Here is a 17,347-nt window from a genome sequence, read left to right on the forward strand (position 1 = left end):
TTTTAAGATTGAGGTTGATACAGTAATTAAGGCAGCCATGTTATTGTTTTTGTACTGTTATACTGTTAGTCAAAAATTAAAATGTTGGAGGCAAAGCTCTTGTGCCAGTTGCAGTCTGCAAGAATACTGTAGAAAGATTGTGATGTGTTGATCTAGCATAACAGTCCTCACGGTGTTGTGATTTGGTGACCAAGTTTACCTTAGCGCAGGCAGTAGGAAGTGTGTTGATTCATGTTAAAGATGCTTTTGACTGGTCTCAAAGGGTGGATTTACCTTTCTAAACTATCAGCTATTGGTTGAGTAACAGGGGTCACAATTATCTCACTTTATGATAAATCTTGTTTGTCTGCTTCAAATGACACAAGCCAACGACACAGCAGAAAAAAAGGTGTGGGCCATGTCTACATTAAAGTCCCATTGTGATAAAACTACACACAACGACCAAGTTACTATGTGGTGGATGGTGTTTATGAAACTGTCATTGCAGGTGAAACTTACTTATGTTACATCAGATGTACAGTGAAATATACAGTTACTTCATGTAATTTAAAGGTGGCTTGTTGTACTATAAGACCAACAATGACTCAATGCAGTAGGAGACCTACATTCTAAGGTCTAATTCTGTGTGATTTTAAAACATTACAATACATAAATAAAAATTTCAATTAGAAATTATTGTATTTACAAATATCAGTGTAAATGGATATGCTTCCTGTTGAGAGATATATGGCAAATCTTTCAGAGTTGAAGGACCTGTCCCTCAGATCAAATGTATCGTTGAGACAGGATCTGATCTAACTGGTTCTCCTGAGGACTCGAACGTTGCTCCGCCCACACAGGCGGCTCACGTGACTGACCGTCGCCCAGGTTGTGTCGAAAGCATCCTGGTTTTAGCAGTTAGCTACCCTCTGATGAAAAATATAAAGTGAGGTGTTAATATTTGTATATGCGAATTATTAACTTGGCTTTAACGGTGTCCAAGACGACACGGATTTACCTTAACTGGCCCTGATAGATGATATCTGAAGAAGCCAGCTGACATTGCTAACTAAACATTAGCGTAAGCTAACGTCCACACTTTGACGGGCAAGAGCAGCAATTCGTTAGCTAGCTGCTAGTCTGCCAAATTACTACGACCATCCTAGTTAGCCAGGTAACATATCTTGTTGTTGTAGCAATTATGCTAACTATCTAGCGACGTAGGTGTTTACGCACCGAACAAAAGGTGATTTTGAACAGACGTTTATGTAAAACTGGCGTTAACGTTATTACTAAATAACGTGAGCTAACTTATCAATAATGACTTATGTGAAGCAGCTAATGCTAACGCTAGCGACTTAAACTTCATTGTAACTAACATACTCAATTGCCGCTGTGATTATATTTCTCATAGTTAATAGTGAAATAAAGCGAACAGCAGCCAGTAGGATGCTTTTTTAAAGCTACGCGTCTGTGTTTTGTAATTCATTTCATCCAATCACGAGATAAATAATTCAAAACATTAGGATGTCGAACGCTTGGGGATTAACATTTGGACAGCAGTATTTTCTAGAAAACACAGCTGTCCGGTCATTTCGGTAATCCCCGTTTTCTTCGTAATGCAGCTACAATAGATGTTTTTAATTGCTGAACGATAAAGTAAAAATCCTGTATACACCAATCAATATTTAGCTATCAAGTTTACCTTTAACAGTCTGTATAGGCTATAGCATACCCTGATTTAAGTTATGTCTGGGGACGCATCTGATAGTAGTGATGACTCCGATACAAAAACAAATGAAAAGGCCTGCACCGTCAAGCATCAAATCACCAATGGTAAGTCAAGGCAACTGTTTGTAATCAACACGTTATACGCTACTGTATGTAACCCTACCTATAGAAACCCCAAAACACTGTAGTTTATTCCATCATTCCATGTATTCAACACACGTGTAACATATATACATGTTTTATATTGTTGTATTTTTGTCGATTAAACTCTGCAGAGTTAGAAATGAATACACTTAGTATCTTCTGATAATGGATCTTATGGTAATGTTTTATTGGATTGCATGATACTTAGAGAAGCAAGCATAGTTAGAAACAACTTACACTATCTGATTCGGTCAATACAAAAAAACATATTCTCAATTTTAAATACATTAATGACTTAATTCTTTATGGTGTTGTATAATAGAAGACGTTTTTAATTTATTTGGAAAGATCTTACCCACTTGGTCATGTTTTCAGAGCATCAGTGTGTCAGACCTGAGGAGAGGCGAAATATAAAAAGGGCCAATTGTTGATTTATAGTTTGCATATAAACATTTGTATCCCTAGATAGATGTAAATCTGCCAAGAAAGAAAACATTTTATAATATGGTCATTGCAAAAAAGTAACAACACATTGAATCCTTATTCAAATTATATGTGTGTCTTTTTCTTCTTATATTGTGATATTTTTGCCACTACATGGTATTTTTTTGTCCACTTCTGAATGTCAAAATCAGGGATTACTTTGTGTTAAATTCAGTCCCTCACAATTTAAACATGCTATGTCTTAAAAGATTATGGGTCTTTTTGCATATTTTTAGAGATGCAAATGCCTTTTTTAAATGTGTCTGCTTGTTCTTTATTAAAAACAACAATTACACAATTCTGCCATTAGCTAACCTCACAGGTCACACTGAGAAGGTCGGCATGGAGAACTTTGAGCTGCTTAAAGTTTTGGGCACTGGAGGTAAGTGTCTACATGAAGCATTAAATATAGAAGCAGTTGTTATTGTACCTGAGTTAAAACTTGATTAGATGTAGGAGGAATATATAAAGCAGACGGGAGGTATTTTCCTTCCGTCATTAATTATGTTAAGGGTAGTGTTTTTAATGATTTTTTTTGTAGCTTGTATGAGAAAGCATCCCTGATGACTTGATGCTCTGGTGAAACTGTTCTTAACATTCATATCCTGATATGAAGATTGCAAATCATCATCACAGCATAAGATGTATCAGTGTGTTTGAAGGTATACCATGTGCTGTTGATGTCTCCGTTATTAAATCTGATTCATTATGAATCCCAATGAGAAAAGTAAAAGGCTGTTTTAATCAACACAGCAACACCTTAATAAAGTTAATGTGCAGGAATGCTTTATGAATCTATTCCAGTTATTATATAATGCCTTAATGGTGTATTTGCTTGTCTTTGTCTAGCTTATGGAAAAGTGTTTTTGGTCAGGAAGAACACCGGCCACGATGTGGGCCAGCTATATGCAATGAAGGTAAGACAATTTGTCTAAAAATATTCACCTAAATAAGATGACAAAACAGTTCTTTCTGAGACACAACTTTAAAATACTAATCAAGGCCGGAAAACAATTTATTATATTGTAAATCTTTGACTCATTTTGCTTTTACACAAAATGTATTTAGAATACTTGCACAGCTCATGCTTATTTGGCATGTCAACTTGATTTTGGTCTCTACTCTAGGTGTTAAAGAAAGCAGCGATTGTTCAAAAGGCAAAGACCACAGAGCATACTCGCACTGAGAGGCAGGTGCTGGAGCACATCCGCCAGTCTCCCTTCCTGGTCACGCTCCACTATGCCTTTCAGACGCAAAGCAAACTACACCTAATCCTGGGTGAGTGAGTGATGACACACACTGCAGCCAAACATGAAGAACTCCTGATCGTCAGTCTTGAAGCGCTGAATAGATGTTTTCTTCTTGTTTCTGTTTTCTGTTTGTCTGTTTGTTGGCATAATTTGTGTTTGGGTAATTTTCGTAAATTGTCTATTGAAGCTCTCTGTGTATTTGACTGTGTTTGGGTACAGACTATGTGAGCGGCGGGGAGATGTTCACTCATTTATACCAGCGGGACCACTTTCCTGAAGAAGCTGTGCGGATTTATATTGGGGAAATAATCCTGGCTCTGGAGCACCTGCACAAGGTGGGTGTTTGTCCCTCCAGCTCTGTGATTTTAAGCTATATTTATAGATCGGAGTAGTTTTTGGATAGTTCTTTGGATACAAAGATGCCGAAGACAGAGAAAGCACACTTACAGAGACACCAACGTATCTTTTTTATATTTGGTGAAGCCCTAAAAATTCACAAACTGTTGCCTAATCACACACATTTAGCAGATATTCACATTATCATTCAAGTCTCATTGTTGGTGGTCTTTTATCGATGACTCGGTAGCCACCAACTCCCTGACTATTTACCAGATTTTCTAGAACTATCTGTCATTTGGTTCTGGATAAAAGGAATGTAGTTTACTTTAAAGTTTACTTTGACAACATTATGAACATATTCACTGTTTTTAAATATTAACAGCTGTCTCTAACTTTCTAAGTTATGACCTTGATGCAAGACAGTGCATTCAAAGAAATAAAAACCTTGACATCGCAAAAACACTGACATAGTAGATTTTTGACTTTTATGAGTTGTTCCTTTGCATAGCTTCAAATAAAGCAATCTAAGCAAAAGTGTCAGTGACTCATATCCTCATTTTGAATTGCTTAACATAGTTTTGAAATGCTGCAATTACTGACAATAACCAGTTGATAATGGCTCATTCTGTCTTCATTGTTTTTAAAAAGGTTTACTAGGTTCTTTTGTGACTCACTGTAGAAATGAAGATGATTCATTATTTGACTGTTTTTTGTTTAGCTTGGGATTGTGTACCGAGACATCAAATTGGAAAATATTCTTCTCGACAATGAAGGCCATGTGGTGTTGACAGACTTCGGGCTCAGCAAGGAGTTTCTGGAAGAAGAGGTATGTAATAGGGTTGCCAGAAACTGACCATGATCAAAATCTGAGGTCACCTACTGTAACCCCAGTTTCTATGAGTAAATGGCGCAGCCCTCTAAGGCTATCGCTATTGGGTAATCCCCCTGCGCCCCCGCGCAGCACTGAAACACTTGTAGTCCACGCCCACCCACAAGGTGGGCCCCACCCTCGTGCCTCCTTCCGGTATAAATAGGAAGGAGGCCCGGCAATCTGCTCCCATACCAAATAACTTTTCTTTAGCTATTCGTAGAGCCAGTGGGGCCCAGCGCTTAGAGGGCTGCGCCATTTACTCATAGAAGCTGGGGTTACAGTAGGTAACCTCAGTTCTATTTCGTATATGGCTTCGCCCTCTAAGGCTATCGCTATTGTTTTAAGGGCGAAGCATGATGTAGTCTGCGCCCCACTGGGTCCGCCCGGCACTATAAGCACAGACACACCTGCTAAATAACACCCCATGCCTGTTGTGCCATGCGTAATGGCGCATCACCGTCCCTGGAACATAGCAAAACATGCCTATCTTCCTGACGGGGTGAAGGCTGGGAACAATACATACCGGCCGCTGTGAGAAAGTAGAGACGAAGGTCCCACCTTGCGCAGCGATCATAGAGGGGGAACAGCAGCTCTCTGCGTGTCAGACAGGTAGGAGAGCGCCCAGCTGGATCCCTGACGTCACTCACTCTGACCAGGCACTCCGTACAAAGTGTGTCAGAGGAAAAAGGAACATCCCTCCTATAAGAGGGAAAAAGGGCCGCTCTCCGCGTGCCGAGAGGCAGGAGAGAGGCGCACAGCTGGCTCCCTGACGTCACTCACTCCGACAGGACACCCAGTACAGGGTGTGTCAGAGAGGAATGGGAGACATCCCTCCAATAAAATTGATTAAACGAACAGGGGGAAGACCAAGATGCAGCAGTGCAAATATCTTCCACTCCACATTCCTCCGTGCAAAGCCGTGGAGGAGGAAATTCCTCTGGTGGAGTGCGCATTAATGTTCTCCGGGAGCTCCACCCCAGAGGAGATATATGCCTGTGACACAGCCTCACACAACCTGTGTGACAGCCGCTGTGCAGACAGAGGTTGCCCGATCGAGCGCTCTCTATAATGCACAAACAGGCGCTGAGAATGGCGCAAGGCAGCCGTGCGCGCCACATAGCAGGACAGCGCGCGCACAGGACAGAGGAGATTTAGAAAAATAGCGGGGGTAAAAACCGCGCAAGACACTGTTCCTGGGATGACAGGAGTGTTTCTTGTATCCCATGGAACTGCTGGGGGGAGAGGCTTCTCTGTGAAGTGCCGTAACTGCAGGACGTATCCTCTGCTGATCAGCCTGCTCATCCATCTGTCCATCAGACACACGCGCTGCCACTCTGAGAAACACTCTAAGAGCGGGCGCACATGCTCGAGATGTTCTGTGGTCGTCATGGCAACGAGCCACGCCAGGGAGTCTCCACACGCTGCGTTTCACTCCGGCTCTCATCATGAGGCGTGTACACGCTCAGGGGATGAATGGAGGTGTGTGCAGTGCTGTCCACACGAGGCGTTATAACAGCGCTCATGGGTTTGTTATGACCGTGTGCAGGAGGCGTATCTCGGACAGAGGAATGCCGCGAGCTCTGCAGGTTATTAACCGAGGTTAATAACCTTAATTCTGCAGGGAGCCCTGCTGTCGACAGATTAGTGGCAGCCGGCTTAATTACCGGCTCCGCTTCCTCGGAGGCTCTCGCGGAGCCGACCAGGAGCGGGGGAGCCTCACTCCCATTTGACTCGCCGCCGGGAGACCCTGTCTCTGGGGTGGCGGGGGAGCGGAGACGTGGGACGGGGCCCCTGCAGCCGCCGGGGCGGTTGCTGTGGGCGTCTCTCCGCTTGCGGCCTCCTGTGGCCGGCGTGGACGCCGCGTCTGCTGCGGGCGTTGGTGCCACTGTGGCAGCTCAGCCGACTGGAGCCAGCTGTACATGCTGGCGAATGCCGTCCACCTGTTCCGCGGCCGTCTCCATGGACTCCACCATGGCGTGGAACTGGGGTCCGAACAGCCCGTCCGGGCTGATTGGAGCGTCCAGTAGCACTTTTCTGGCCGTTTCCGTAACAGACGCCGCCGCGCTGTGGTGACGGAGAGGGGGAAAGCATGTTCGGCCGCCAAGCTGGCACCCTGCTCCGACTCTGTCTCCCCCGTCCGGGGGAGAGGAGGGAGGGGTAAACCGAACGGTGAACCGTGGAGGGAGGCGGGGCAGGAGTTGCTTCGGACTCCTGCCCGGCAATCTGCCCCAGGGACAAGAGGCCCCGTCCGCGGGCTCGTAAGCCTGGACGGGCCAATCGTCCTCCTCGGCCACAGCAGCAAGAGTGTCCGCTCTCCGCTTCCTGTCGCCCGAGGGGAGACGAGCGCAGTGCATGCTACCTGCTGGTTTAGAGCCGCGTACGCGTGCTCTGACCCCCGGCAGGATTCGCATACTGCTTTTATCTCTGCAGGTCATAACTCATTATGAACCCAGAGCCACATGAGGGACAACCACGGACGCAGTTGTTGCTCATGATGATTCTCAATTGCTGTGCTTCAGTAACTGTGCTGGTTTGTTGAAAAAAAGAGGGAGCAGATTGCAGGGCCTCCTTCCTATTTATACCAGAAGGAGGCCCGAGGTTGGGGCCCACCTTGCGGGTGGGCGTGGACTACAAGTGTTTCAGCGCTCCGCGGGGGCGCAGGGGGATTACCCAATAGCGATAGCCTTAGAGGGCTATACGAAATAGATCGATTATTCGGCAGCCCTGGCGGGAGAGAAAAAAAAAAACTCAAGACAAAAGGATTTCCGTTGTTTTCTTTACTGGAACATGTTTAACAGTACAAACAAAATAAACGACAAATAAACCAACATCAACATGATGCAGCTCCTTGAACTCTTTTTACCTGCCGCTTTGTTCATCTTTAGTCGCACGTGTGAGGGGGTGGGGGTGGGGGCGGGGTCGGTGTGTAGCGTGTAGCGTGCTGCAGCAGCAGTCTGCTCTGCACGCAGGCTCCTCCAAGTTTACAGTAAAACAAACTGGTGGTGTGACCAATGGCCATTTACAATTATTAATACTATTACTATTATTAGCATTAGTCTATATTTTGGTTGAAACTAAGCCAGAAAAAAAAAAAAAGACATTAATAATAATAAAAAAATATATAAATAAAATCGATTTTTAAAAATAATATTCGATTATGGAGACTGTAACGAATAATCGAATAATCACTGGCATCCCTAGTATGTAAACATGATACCTAAACAGGTGCACAGTGATACATGGAAGGTAAAACCTCTGTTGTTGCAATCTGAACAATATTTTATTTATACAAGATTGTTTTTAATACTTATACTATATCTTCCCTTTCTCCTCTGTACAGAAGGGAAGGACATACTCTTTCTGTGGCACCATTGAGTACATGGCACCTGAAATCATCAGGGGGAAATCTGGGCATGGCAAGGTAAATCAAACATGTTGTTCGCGTTTTTTTGGTCACGTTGAAGATTGAAGAGTAGTAGTAACTGGTAAGTAATTATTCTATTGAGATCCACATGAGTTGAACATTAATCAGTAAAGAGATTGCAGTTAGAGGGCCCTATTATGCTCATTTTCAGGTTTCATAATATTATTTTGTGCCTCTCCTGGGACACGTTTAGATAATCTCTTTTCACCCTCTGTCTAAAACCAGAGCCCAGTCTGATTGGTCAGCTGGCCGGCTTTTGTGATTGGTCATCCACTGAGGCTAAGGGGCGGGACATCTCTATCACGTAAAATGTATGGGAATGCTAGCCAATAGAAGCGCAAGTGTTACGTAGTGTCACCATGTTATGTAAGTAAACAAAGGAGTCCAATGGAGGCATTTCAGGCAGGTTGTAGGAGACGTCTGGAGGGAACTTTGGGATATTAGCCTTTGCAGACCCCTTTAAAAATAAATAGCCGAATGCTGAGTCGTGAAAACGTTGGTGCATTTGCAGGGCTATGATAAATTGTCAAACACTCAAAGATAAGATTCACTTTTGTGGTTGAAGGCAGTCAGTATCATAACAGACAACCCAGGTTCTGCTCAATAAATACACAATGGTTCTCTTATCTGCCCCTATTTCACCCTATTTCCATTATTTTATACATTTTAAACTGTTTTCTCCTTCAGTCAGTGGATTGGTGGAGCCTTGGGATCCTGATGTTTGAGCTTCTGACGGGGGCTTCACCTTTTACCTTGGAGGGAGAGAGGAACTCTCAAAGTGAGGTGTCAAAGTGAGTGCTCCATCTCCATAAAAAATGTTTTTAGATAATCAACCTTCCTAACACATACAGGTGGTTATCATTAAAACAGCGGAAATATCAAAGCTAATCTAGAATTTGTTGTCTCTAAATGGTAATTATTTGATTTCCCTGTCCCTCCCCACCACCATTCTACTGTCAGACGGATTTTGCGCTGTGACCCACCGTTCCCCTCTATGATCGGCTCCATCGCTCAGGACCTGCTGAGGAAGTTGTTGGTGAAAGATCCCCACAGGAGGCTGGGCTCAGGACCCCGGGGGTCTGAAGACATCAAAGCACATTCCTTCTTCAAGGTCCCATCCACCAGACTGTTTCTCGTATATCTCCCTTCCCCTGTCACCTCCTTTCATTCATTCACAACCCTCCTCATCTGCTCTGTCTTTCCTAACAGGGACTGAACTGGGCGGACCTAGCAGAGAAGAAGTTACCAAGTCCATTCAAGCCGGAGCTGAAGAGTGAACTGGACACGGGGAACTTTGCTGAGGAGTTCACTGGGATGGATCCGGTCTACTCTCCTGCGAGCACGCCGCCAAGCACCGACCGCCTGTTCCAGGTCAGTGCTTGCTGTTCTTGTTGAATATTAAATCATATTGTGTGATGAGATGTCTTATGCATTTTATATATATTTTTAAATTGTTTAGGATTTTATATAGTCTGCCCTTTCTCTCCCGCTTCGCAATTCTATTCACCAGTTTTTTTTGGAAAATAGAAAATTGGTTGAAACGTAAAACATTGATTTTTTTCAAATATCGCTTACGTTTTTTTTGCACGCGTTGATGATATTGAATTAGTTGTACCATTGAAATAAAATGCGACAAAGTGGAATGGAAACAGATTTAGCAACTAAATGATGACGTAGGTGAAGCAAGTCACTATAACAGTTGGGGTCGAACCTTTTTTTTTTTAAAGTACATTTTGTTTACTTTGTCTACTAAGCGACAATATATATATATATATATATATACAGGAAGCGTCATTACAAAGTTTCTACAAAGCTGTGTAATACATCATGAGGGTGACTGGCATATGTCAGCAACTAATAATAATTTGATGAGAATTATTAAAGCATTAGACAACAATCAACAAACACTGCGATGCACCAAAGTCCAAACCACAAGTGAAGCAACTAGAACTGCATATGTAAAATTGGTTGGGTTAAAACGATTCTCTCTTTCTCTCTCAAAGTTGACTTCTTGGTCATACACCTAACATTGCTTCTCTGTGCTTTTTAGGGTTACTCTTTTATTGCTCCCTCCATCCTGTTCAACAAGAATGCGGTGATGGGAGACTTTGTGCAATCCCAGATCGGTGCGGATCGTCCAGCTTCAGCATCTGTCCAACGCAGTGCCATGTTAGAGGTGCCTAACTTAAACCAGTGGTTCTTATCGTATAAATACATTTTGGGTTATGTTTTTAAAGGATTTAGTGTTAGTTGTTTTTCTTTGCACTACTGTAGAAAGTCGGTTTTGTAAAATCTATGCTGATTTAAAAAAAGAATTGAAAAACTAGGCTCGGTAGTATTTGATAATGAGGACAGGAAGGAAGAGAAGCTAGTTTATTTACAAAAGTTTGCCTACATGATTTCACTACATGTTTTGTCATGTTTTCTTAACGGTTAGGCAATATGAAAGAAATGTCACAAGTATTAGGTGCTTTTACAGTCTCTGTTTAGGACTGGATAAACTAGGGTCAGATTTTGAGTGGATCATCTTTGTACTACTTTATTTTAATAACCCAAAATGCATCACAGTTTGGTAGAGAAAAGAACATCTGTAATGTTATTAAAACTGCAAATTATGAGTCATATTATTTATATAGCAAACCTTTTCCAATTTGACTTTTCAGGTCTCGTTAACACTGCTATGCACACATGAAGGAAACAAACAGCACTTATAGTTCACTGTGACTCATTACATCCCTTCTTTGTTCAGGAGTCCCATTTCTTTCAGCACTATGAGCTGTGTCTCCATGGCCCCCCCCTGGGTGAGGGTAGCTTCTCTGTGTGCAGGAAATGCCGACACAAGCAAACCGGACACGAGTATGCGGTCAAGATCGTCAGCCGCAGGTGAGTGGAGATGTGATGCTGCTACACCGTCTTAGTTACAGCTTCAAGTTTTTGTGTGTAACTATCTCTTACAGTAATGATGTACAGTCTGACGGTTTAGGTCTGAGCATGTCCTTTTTAACACGTGCGAACTGTGTTAGGATGGAAGCAAACACCCAGAGGGAGGTGGCTGCTTTGCGGCAATGTGAGAGTCACCCAAACATCGTCAAGCTGCAAGAAGTCTACACTGATCAGGTACAGTGGAGGAAACCAATGACATGATATAACGTGAAATATTTAATATACGGCATTTGATTTGGAAAACATAACTATTAATGGCAGATATTTCAATTGCGATATGATTAATAAAATAACAGGTAATGGTAACTTTTAAAACATTTTCACATTGTTATTGAAATATATATTAAAAGCCTATTATGCTTTTTTTTCTCTATCGTGTAGGTTTTAGTGCTTGGAAATGGTCTGCAAAGGCTAAATTCCTAAAGTTCCCTCCCCCTCCCCCCTGCCCTCCATTGGATATCTTTGTTTACTTAAGTTACATAGTGACATCACTATGTAACCCTTGCGCTTCTATTGGTGCTAGTGCGTCGACACATTGTTCTACTAATCGGCAGGACATCACTAAGCAGTTGACCAATCACAACAGAGCCGGTCAGCTAACCAATCAGAGCAGGCTCAGGGCTCTGGTTTCAGACAGAGGGTGAAAAGAGGTGCTGCAGCACAGGCAGTATGAGAAAAATAAAGAGCTTTTTGAACATTAAAGCATGGAGACATGTCACAGTGAAGGAACAAATACAGATACAGTATGAAGCTGAAAATGAGCGTAATATGTAAAAAGGATCATTGTGTTTTTTTAAAAGTCTGTTTGTAGCCTTGGAGATCTCTGCAGCACCAAAGTATTTAATTTAAAACAAATATTGCACATTTCATTTTTAACTTTGCATCCCTATTGCATGAACTTTAAATTATGGAAAGCGTATGAACTCTTCCTTCGTTTTCTCTCTCAGTACCACACATATTTAGTGATGGAGCTTTTGCGAGGTGGGGAGCTGCTGGAGAGGATCAAGAGGAAGAAACTGTTCGGAGAGGCCGAGGCCAGTCAGCTGCTACAGAGCCTGTTCTCAGCTGTCAGCTTCATGCACGAGGCCGGAGTCGTGCACAGAGACCTCAAACCGGAGGTGGGCTGGACTTTGATGATTTGATTCATTCCTAAATTATTCAGTCTGAAGTCATTGCATCCATAATTAAAAATACATTTCAGTGATTAAAAATGTAAATGTTTCCAGGGAAGTTACATATTAGAAAGGAAGCCATGGCAGGTGGGATTATTGGCCAGGGATATTTGGTGAGAGAGAATTAGTCGACACAGAGTGAAGTTTAATTGTCTCTATTTTTTCCACTGTGAGCTGCATGTGTTCTGTGTGCCCTGAGGATATCTCGATGTAAGCATGTTGTTATTTTTGGCAGCATCATTTGAACATTTAATCGAGGCAAACACAGTGGACAGCAGTGCATAATATCTCTACTGCGGTGAAGCACTTTTCAAAATGAAGGCTGCAGATTTATCACACACGCATGCGGCCGTCTTCAGATGGCTGTGGGATTTAATTAACTAAAGGGGAAAGGCTTTCATATAGTATAAAGCAGCTGTGAATGACAGATAGTGGTAGGAATCACCCATTAACTTCTAGCTCCGCGAAGAGTGTTTTACGGAGATGCCTGTCGTAAACGCATAAACTTTTAGTTTTGATGCCAATCTAAATGCGTTTACAGGCTGGAGGGTGTTTAATTAAAACTGTTTATCTACATTATTCCATAATTGCTTCACATTTCTTCTTAAGTGTTGACTTTGTTGACAGAATCATCAAATGATGAGTCTCTGTCAGATGGGTGATGTTTAAAGAGCTGTTGTCTTACAGCATCTAAACTCATTTTCACCAATTAATTTGGCATTGCCTCGTTTGAATGAAACCCCCATCTGTTTGCCCTCTACTCACACCTTTGCACCATATGTAATGCACTGGGCTTGAAAATACCAAACAAAACACTAAGTAAGGCAAACAGTACGTTCAGGAACATACCAATATGCAGTATATAGTGGTAGTACTAGGATTTACTCAAAATATTGATCAGTTTTTGCTTTTTCAGAGTGTTAAAAAGTAAAGAAAAAGGGGATGATCATAGACTTCTAATTTGTTTCCCTTGCAGAACGTGCTGTTTGCAGATGAGGGGGAGGAATCTGTGCTGAAAGTAATAGATTTTGGATTTGCCCGCCTGTGCCCTGCAGGCAGTGCCCCCCTGCAGACCCCCTGCTTCACGCTGCAGTACGCTGCTCCTGAACTTTTTGAGAGTGCAGGATACGACAAAGCCTGTGACCTCTGGAGTCTCGGGGTCATCCTGGTAATTTAAACCAAAAAAATTGCTGATTCTGTCCCATCAGTAAGGTTAACTGAAGTACTAATGACTCGCTGTGTGTGTTTTCTGCAGTACACCATGCTGTCAGGCCAGGTGCCATTTCAGAGTGAGCAGCGGGGGATGACCTCGTCATATGCTGCAGACATCATGCAAAAGATTAAGGAGGGTGATTTCTCATTGGAAGGGGAGGCCTGGAAGGGCGTGTCGGAGGATGCCAAAGAGCTTGTTAAAGGTATGTGATATAGTGAGTAGGTGACACATTTATTAGGGCCACATAACATAACTTGAACAGAATGTGCTTTGTTGTAGCCTGCCCGTTGGGTGAGATGGAGGTTTTTTAGGGCTCATCAGCTGTCAACATTTTCTTTTCCATATCGGATTGTTTTGTCTAATTCACTTAAAAAGGGAAATAAAATACATTCTTGAAAATGTAGGGCTACAATACAATGTTATAGTTATTAAAAGGGCCCTATTGGACTCCTTTGTTTACCTGTGTGACATAGGAAATCCCTACGTAACAATTTTATTGGCTAACATTCCAGCACATTGTATATGATAGGCTAAGGGGCGAGACATCTCTAAGTGATCGGCCAATCACAAGAGAGCTGCCAAGATAACCAATCAGAGCAGAGTGGGCTCTGGTTTCAGACAGAGGGTGAAAAGAGGTGCTGCACCACAGGCAGTATGAGAAAAAGAAAGAGCTTTTTGAACATTAAAGCATGGAGACATGTCACAGTAGAGACACAAAATACAAATATGAACCTGAAAATGACCAAAAACTCTACTGTTGTTAACTAAAACAAAAAATGTATTTCTTTTTTCTCCAACGAAAGAAATAGTGATTTCTCTGCCCTGGTCAGAATTTCCCTATCATGTATATCAGTCAACAATATGTCTAAACTTTATATATTCATTATTGTTATACAATAGATAATATATATTGTTGTATTGCTTTAAAGGAGTCGATACATCAGTGTATTAAACCATCCTCTATCCTTAAAGGCCTGCTGACAGTGGACCCGGAGATGCGTCTCAAACTCTCTGATCTGAAGGAGAACAGCTGGCTGCAGGGCGGAGCCTCCATGTCCACCACTCCTCTGTGCACTCCAGATGTGCTGGAGTCTAGTGGACCTACTGTCCGCACCTATGTAAACGCCACCTACAAGGTAAAAGCATTGTGTTGACAATTTAGTAAAGTTCCTAAAATAAAAGATCGCCTGAACTTCATCTTACTTTTCTTTGTTTGTTTCGCTCCCTCACCAGGCTTTCAACCGTGGCAAGAGAGAGGGCTTCTTTCTGAAAAGTGTTGACAATGCTCCCCTTGCAAAACGCAGAAAGCTGAAGATGACAAGTACAGGCGTTGAGACCCGGTGGAGTTCATCCTCTTCTTCCTCCTCATCTTCCACCTCCTCTGCCTCTGCAACAGCATCGAAAGCACAGCCAAAGCTAACTGTGAGCCCAAAGGAAACTGTGAGCCCGAAGCAAACTGTGAACCCAAAGCAGAGCTAGCCTCACTGGCAGAGGAGAGATCACAGGGAAAGGGAAGAGGTATGTGCTTATACTGGCAACACAACATCCTCCAGTGTCCAAAAAACATTCTGACAAACCAAAAGACTGGTTTGAATTAGTGTGAAGTTTTCAATACAACATTGAATTCCATGTTTTAACAGCAACTTCATTCACCATGCCATTTTCTCCCTGAAACAAAGTGTATTTTCTCTGGAATGGGTGGAAGAGAAAGGAATTTTGGCATCTTTAAGATTGCACAGTCATGTATGGCCTTGAGAAAACTATTCGTATTCAGTATTCACTTACTATAATGGGGTGATATTACACACTAAAAGTTAAATATGAGAAATGTACCTGTTTCACTGTGGGTCAGAAACAGTGCCTGGCTATATAGGGATAAAGGGAAAAGGAGCCATAAATGAGCAGAAGCCATATATATATACATATATATATACAGCAACACATGGAAAATATCTATTGAGCCGTTGTGAGTACACACAAATGTGCATAAAAGCAAATTAAAAGTCCTTCCAGGAATTCACAGGCTTTATCCTCTGATTGTATTTAGTTATTTTGAATGTTGCCACACATATGATTGGCAGAAATCTGCAAAATGTGGCCCCAAGTGCTGTGCCACATATAGGCCCTGTGCTCTGTAAATATCTAAATGGTTTCCTCTTGCGCTATTTGCAAAGAATTTAAATGTTAAAAAATAAAGGCTAATTGCTGGAAGGACTGAGCGCAGAGGGAAAAGGATATGATTTGTATAAACTATCCAACACTTTGTTGTATAAATCGTCTCTATTGGATGCAGTCAGTCTCCACAGATCTCATTGAACAAATCGTGGGCCACATCTCTTGATCGATGGTTCTAATAAAGTATTTGCAAGCAATTTGTAGAGCTTGAACAGGTCGCAGTAAGTGTTCAACAGTAGTCATGGAATAGTTTTTCCTCATTACCTGCTGTAAATTACTCGCATTTTTGTGCCGCTCTGAACATTTCTAGCATGCTAATCTGTTGTGATGATGATAAACTGTAAGATCTTTATTTTGGTAGCTCTGGCTTACTATGGAAATGTCACTCACAATGTTTTCTATGATAACAATTGCAGCTTAAGTGTTTGCACGTAAATTGGAGCAAAATCCCTTGTTCATCGCCTTGGGCTTTTGAATTTTTAAAAGGTGTTACAGTTTTCCCTATGAGACCATCACAAATACAATTTGATTTGATACAGGGAAAGTTGTGGCCCCTGAATCACGCTCAGCTTAAGGGTCTTTTTACACATGTGGTTTTAAAACATTGTATGGCTTTGAAACACGAATAATGTTACATAATGAGAATTAATTATGACTTTAATATGGTTCTGACGAGACCTTCATACAACTTTTGTACATACTCTTTCTTGATTTAGAGCAAAACAAATGTATGTAATGATTTAAAATTTGAATTATTTTAATGGTATATTAGTTATCTGATGTAATGTTGTTGGCTTTTGTTTTTTACATGTTGCACAGTCAGTTGATCAATTAAAACACATTTCAGCTTTAAAGGTGCTTCTGTTAATATTTATTACATGTAATTGATTTATTGCCGTGGTAATGGGATTGATAATTAAATTGGATATTGTTGTTTACCAGCTGTGAGTTTGTGTGTGTGTGTCGATTTCATTCACAATTTGCCAATTAGTGCAAATGAACATACATTGGTACATACAGTATGTGTGAATGAATGGCATGAATGGTGCTGGGAGGTTAGTTGTACCTATGTTTCTGTACCAGATATGCATTATTACAATTGACTGTATTATTTTCATGTTGCTTGCCGCCTTTGTCTGTTTAAAGGTAACTGGTTGTTTGTATTTGACATTTTTACTTAAGACACTGCTTTATTTGGTGTTTATATTCTGTTGTAGTAAATGATATTTGTCTTTATTTCTCTTCCTTTTTTTGAGCTTTATCATTTTACTGAGATGCACTGTCACTGATGTTGTAACTGGGAATTGTACTTTTGCGCCAATATTTTTGGTTGGTGCAAAAATAAACATAACTTTTAAATAAATGGTGTGACTTGTCTTTTTACTGATGTTATTGGTCTAATGTTTGTGATTAATAAAGGACAGATGTTTGATACCTAGTGCACAGAGTTTGATAATCATTCAAAAAGCGTACATATTTCATAACAGAGAGAGGGAAAGTCTGGACTATAAGCACCACGTTTGGCATATTGCACGAAGGACAGGTAAGAAAAGGGGTTGTGTGGATTTTGTAGTGGCAGTATCTCAGTTATAGCCACAAGCAGTAAGTGGAGTAATTTCAACC

At 41.7% G+C, this 17,347-nt stretch overlaps 1 protein-coding gene across 1 annotated transcript; it reads left to right on the forward strand.

The window, feature by feature from the left end:
• The first annotated feature begins 235 nt into the window (after positions 1-235).
• rps6ka4 (ribosomal protein S6 kinase, polypeptide 4) lies at positions 236-17,087 on the forward strand. The gene is made up of 18 exons (XM_079651742.1): positions 236-1,815; positions 2,648-2,719; positions 3,187-3,254; positions 3,465-3,615; positions 3,807-3,922; positions 4,645-4,752; positions 8,138-8,218; positions 8,909-9,012; positions 9,182-9,332; positions 9,431-9,592; positions 10,272-10,397; positions 10,971-11,104; positions 11,245-11,338; positions 12,112-12,282; positions 13,313-13,504; positions 13,592-13,751; positions 14,522-14,685; positions 14,783-17,087. Exons 1-18 carry the CDS (start codon positions 1,728-1,730, stop codon positions 15,026-15,028), a joined length of 2,388 nt encoding a protein of 795 aa, XP_079507868.1. The 5' UTR covers positions 236-1,727; the 3' UTR covers positions 15,029-17,087.
• Positions 17,088-17,347: the final 260 nt, after the last annotated feature.

Source organism: Notothenia rossii, assembly GCF_949606895.1.
Source record: "Notothenia rossii genome assembly, chromosome: 9".
NCBI classification, from domain to species: Eukaryota; Metazoa; Chordata; class Actinopteri; order Perciformes; family Nototheniidae; genus Notothenia; species Notothenia rossii.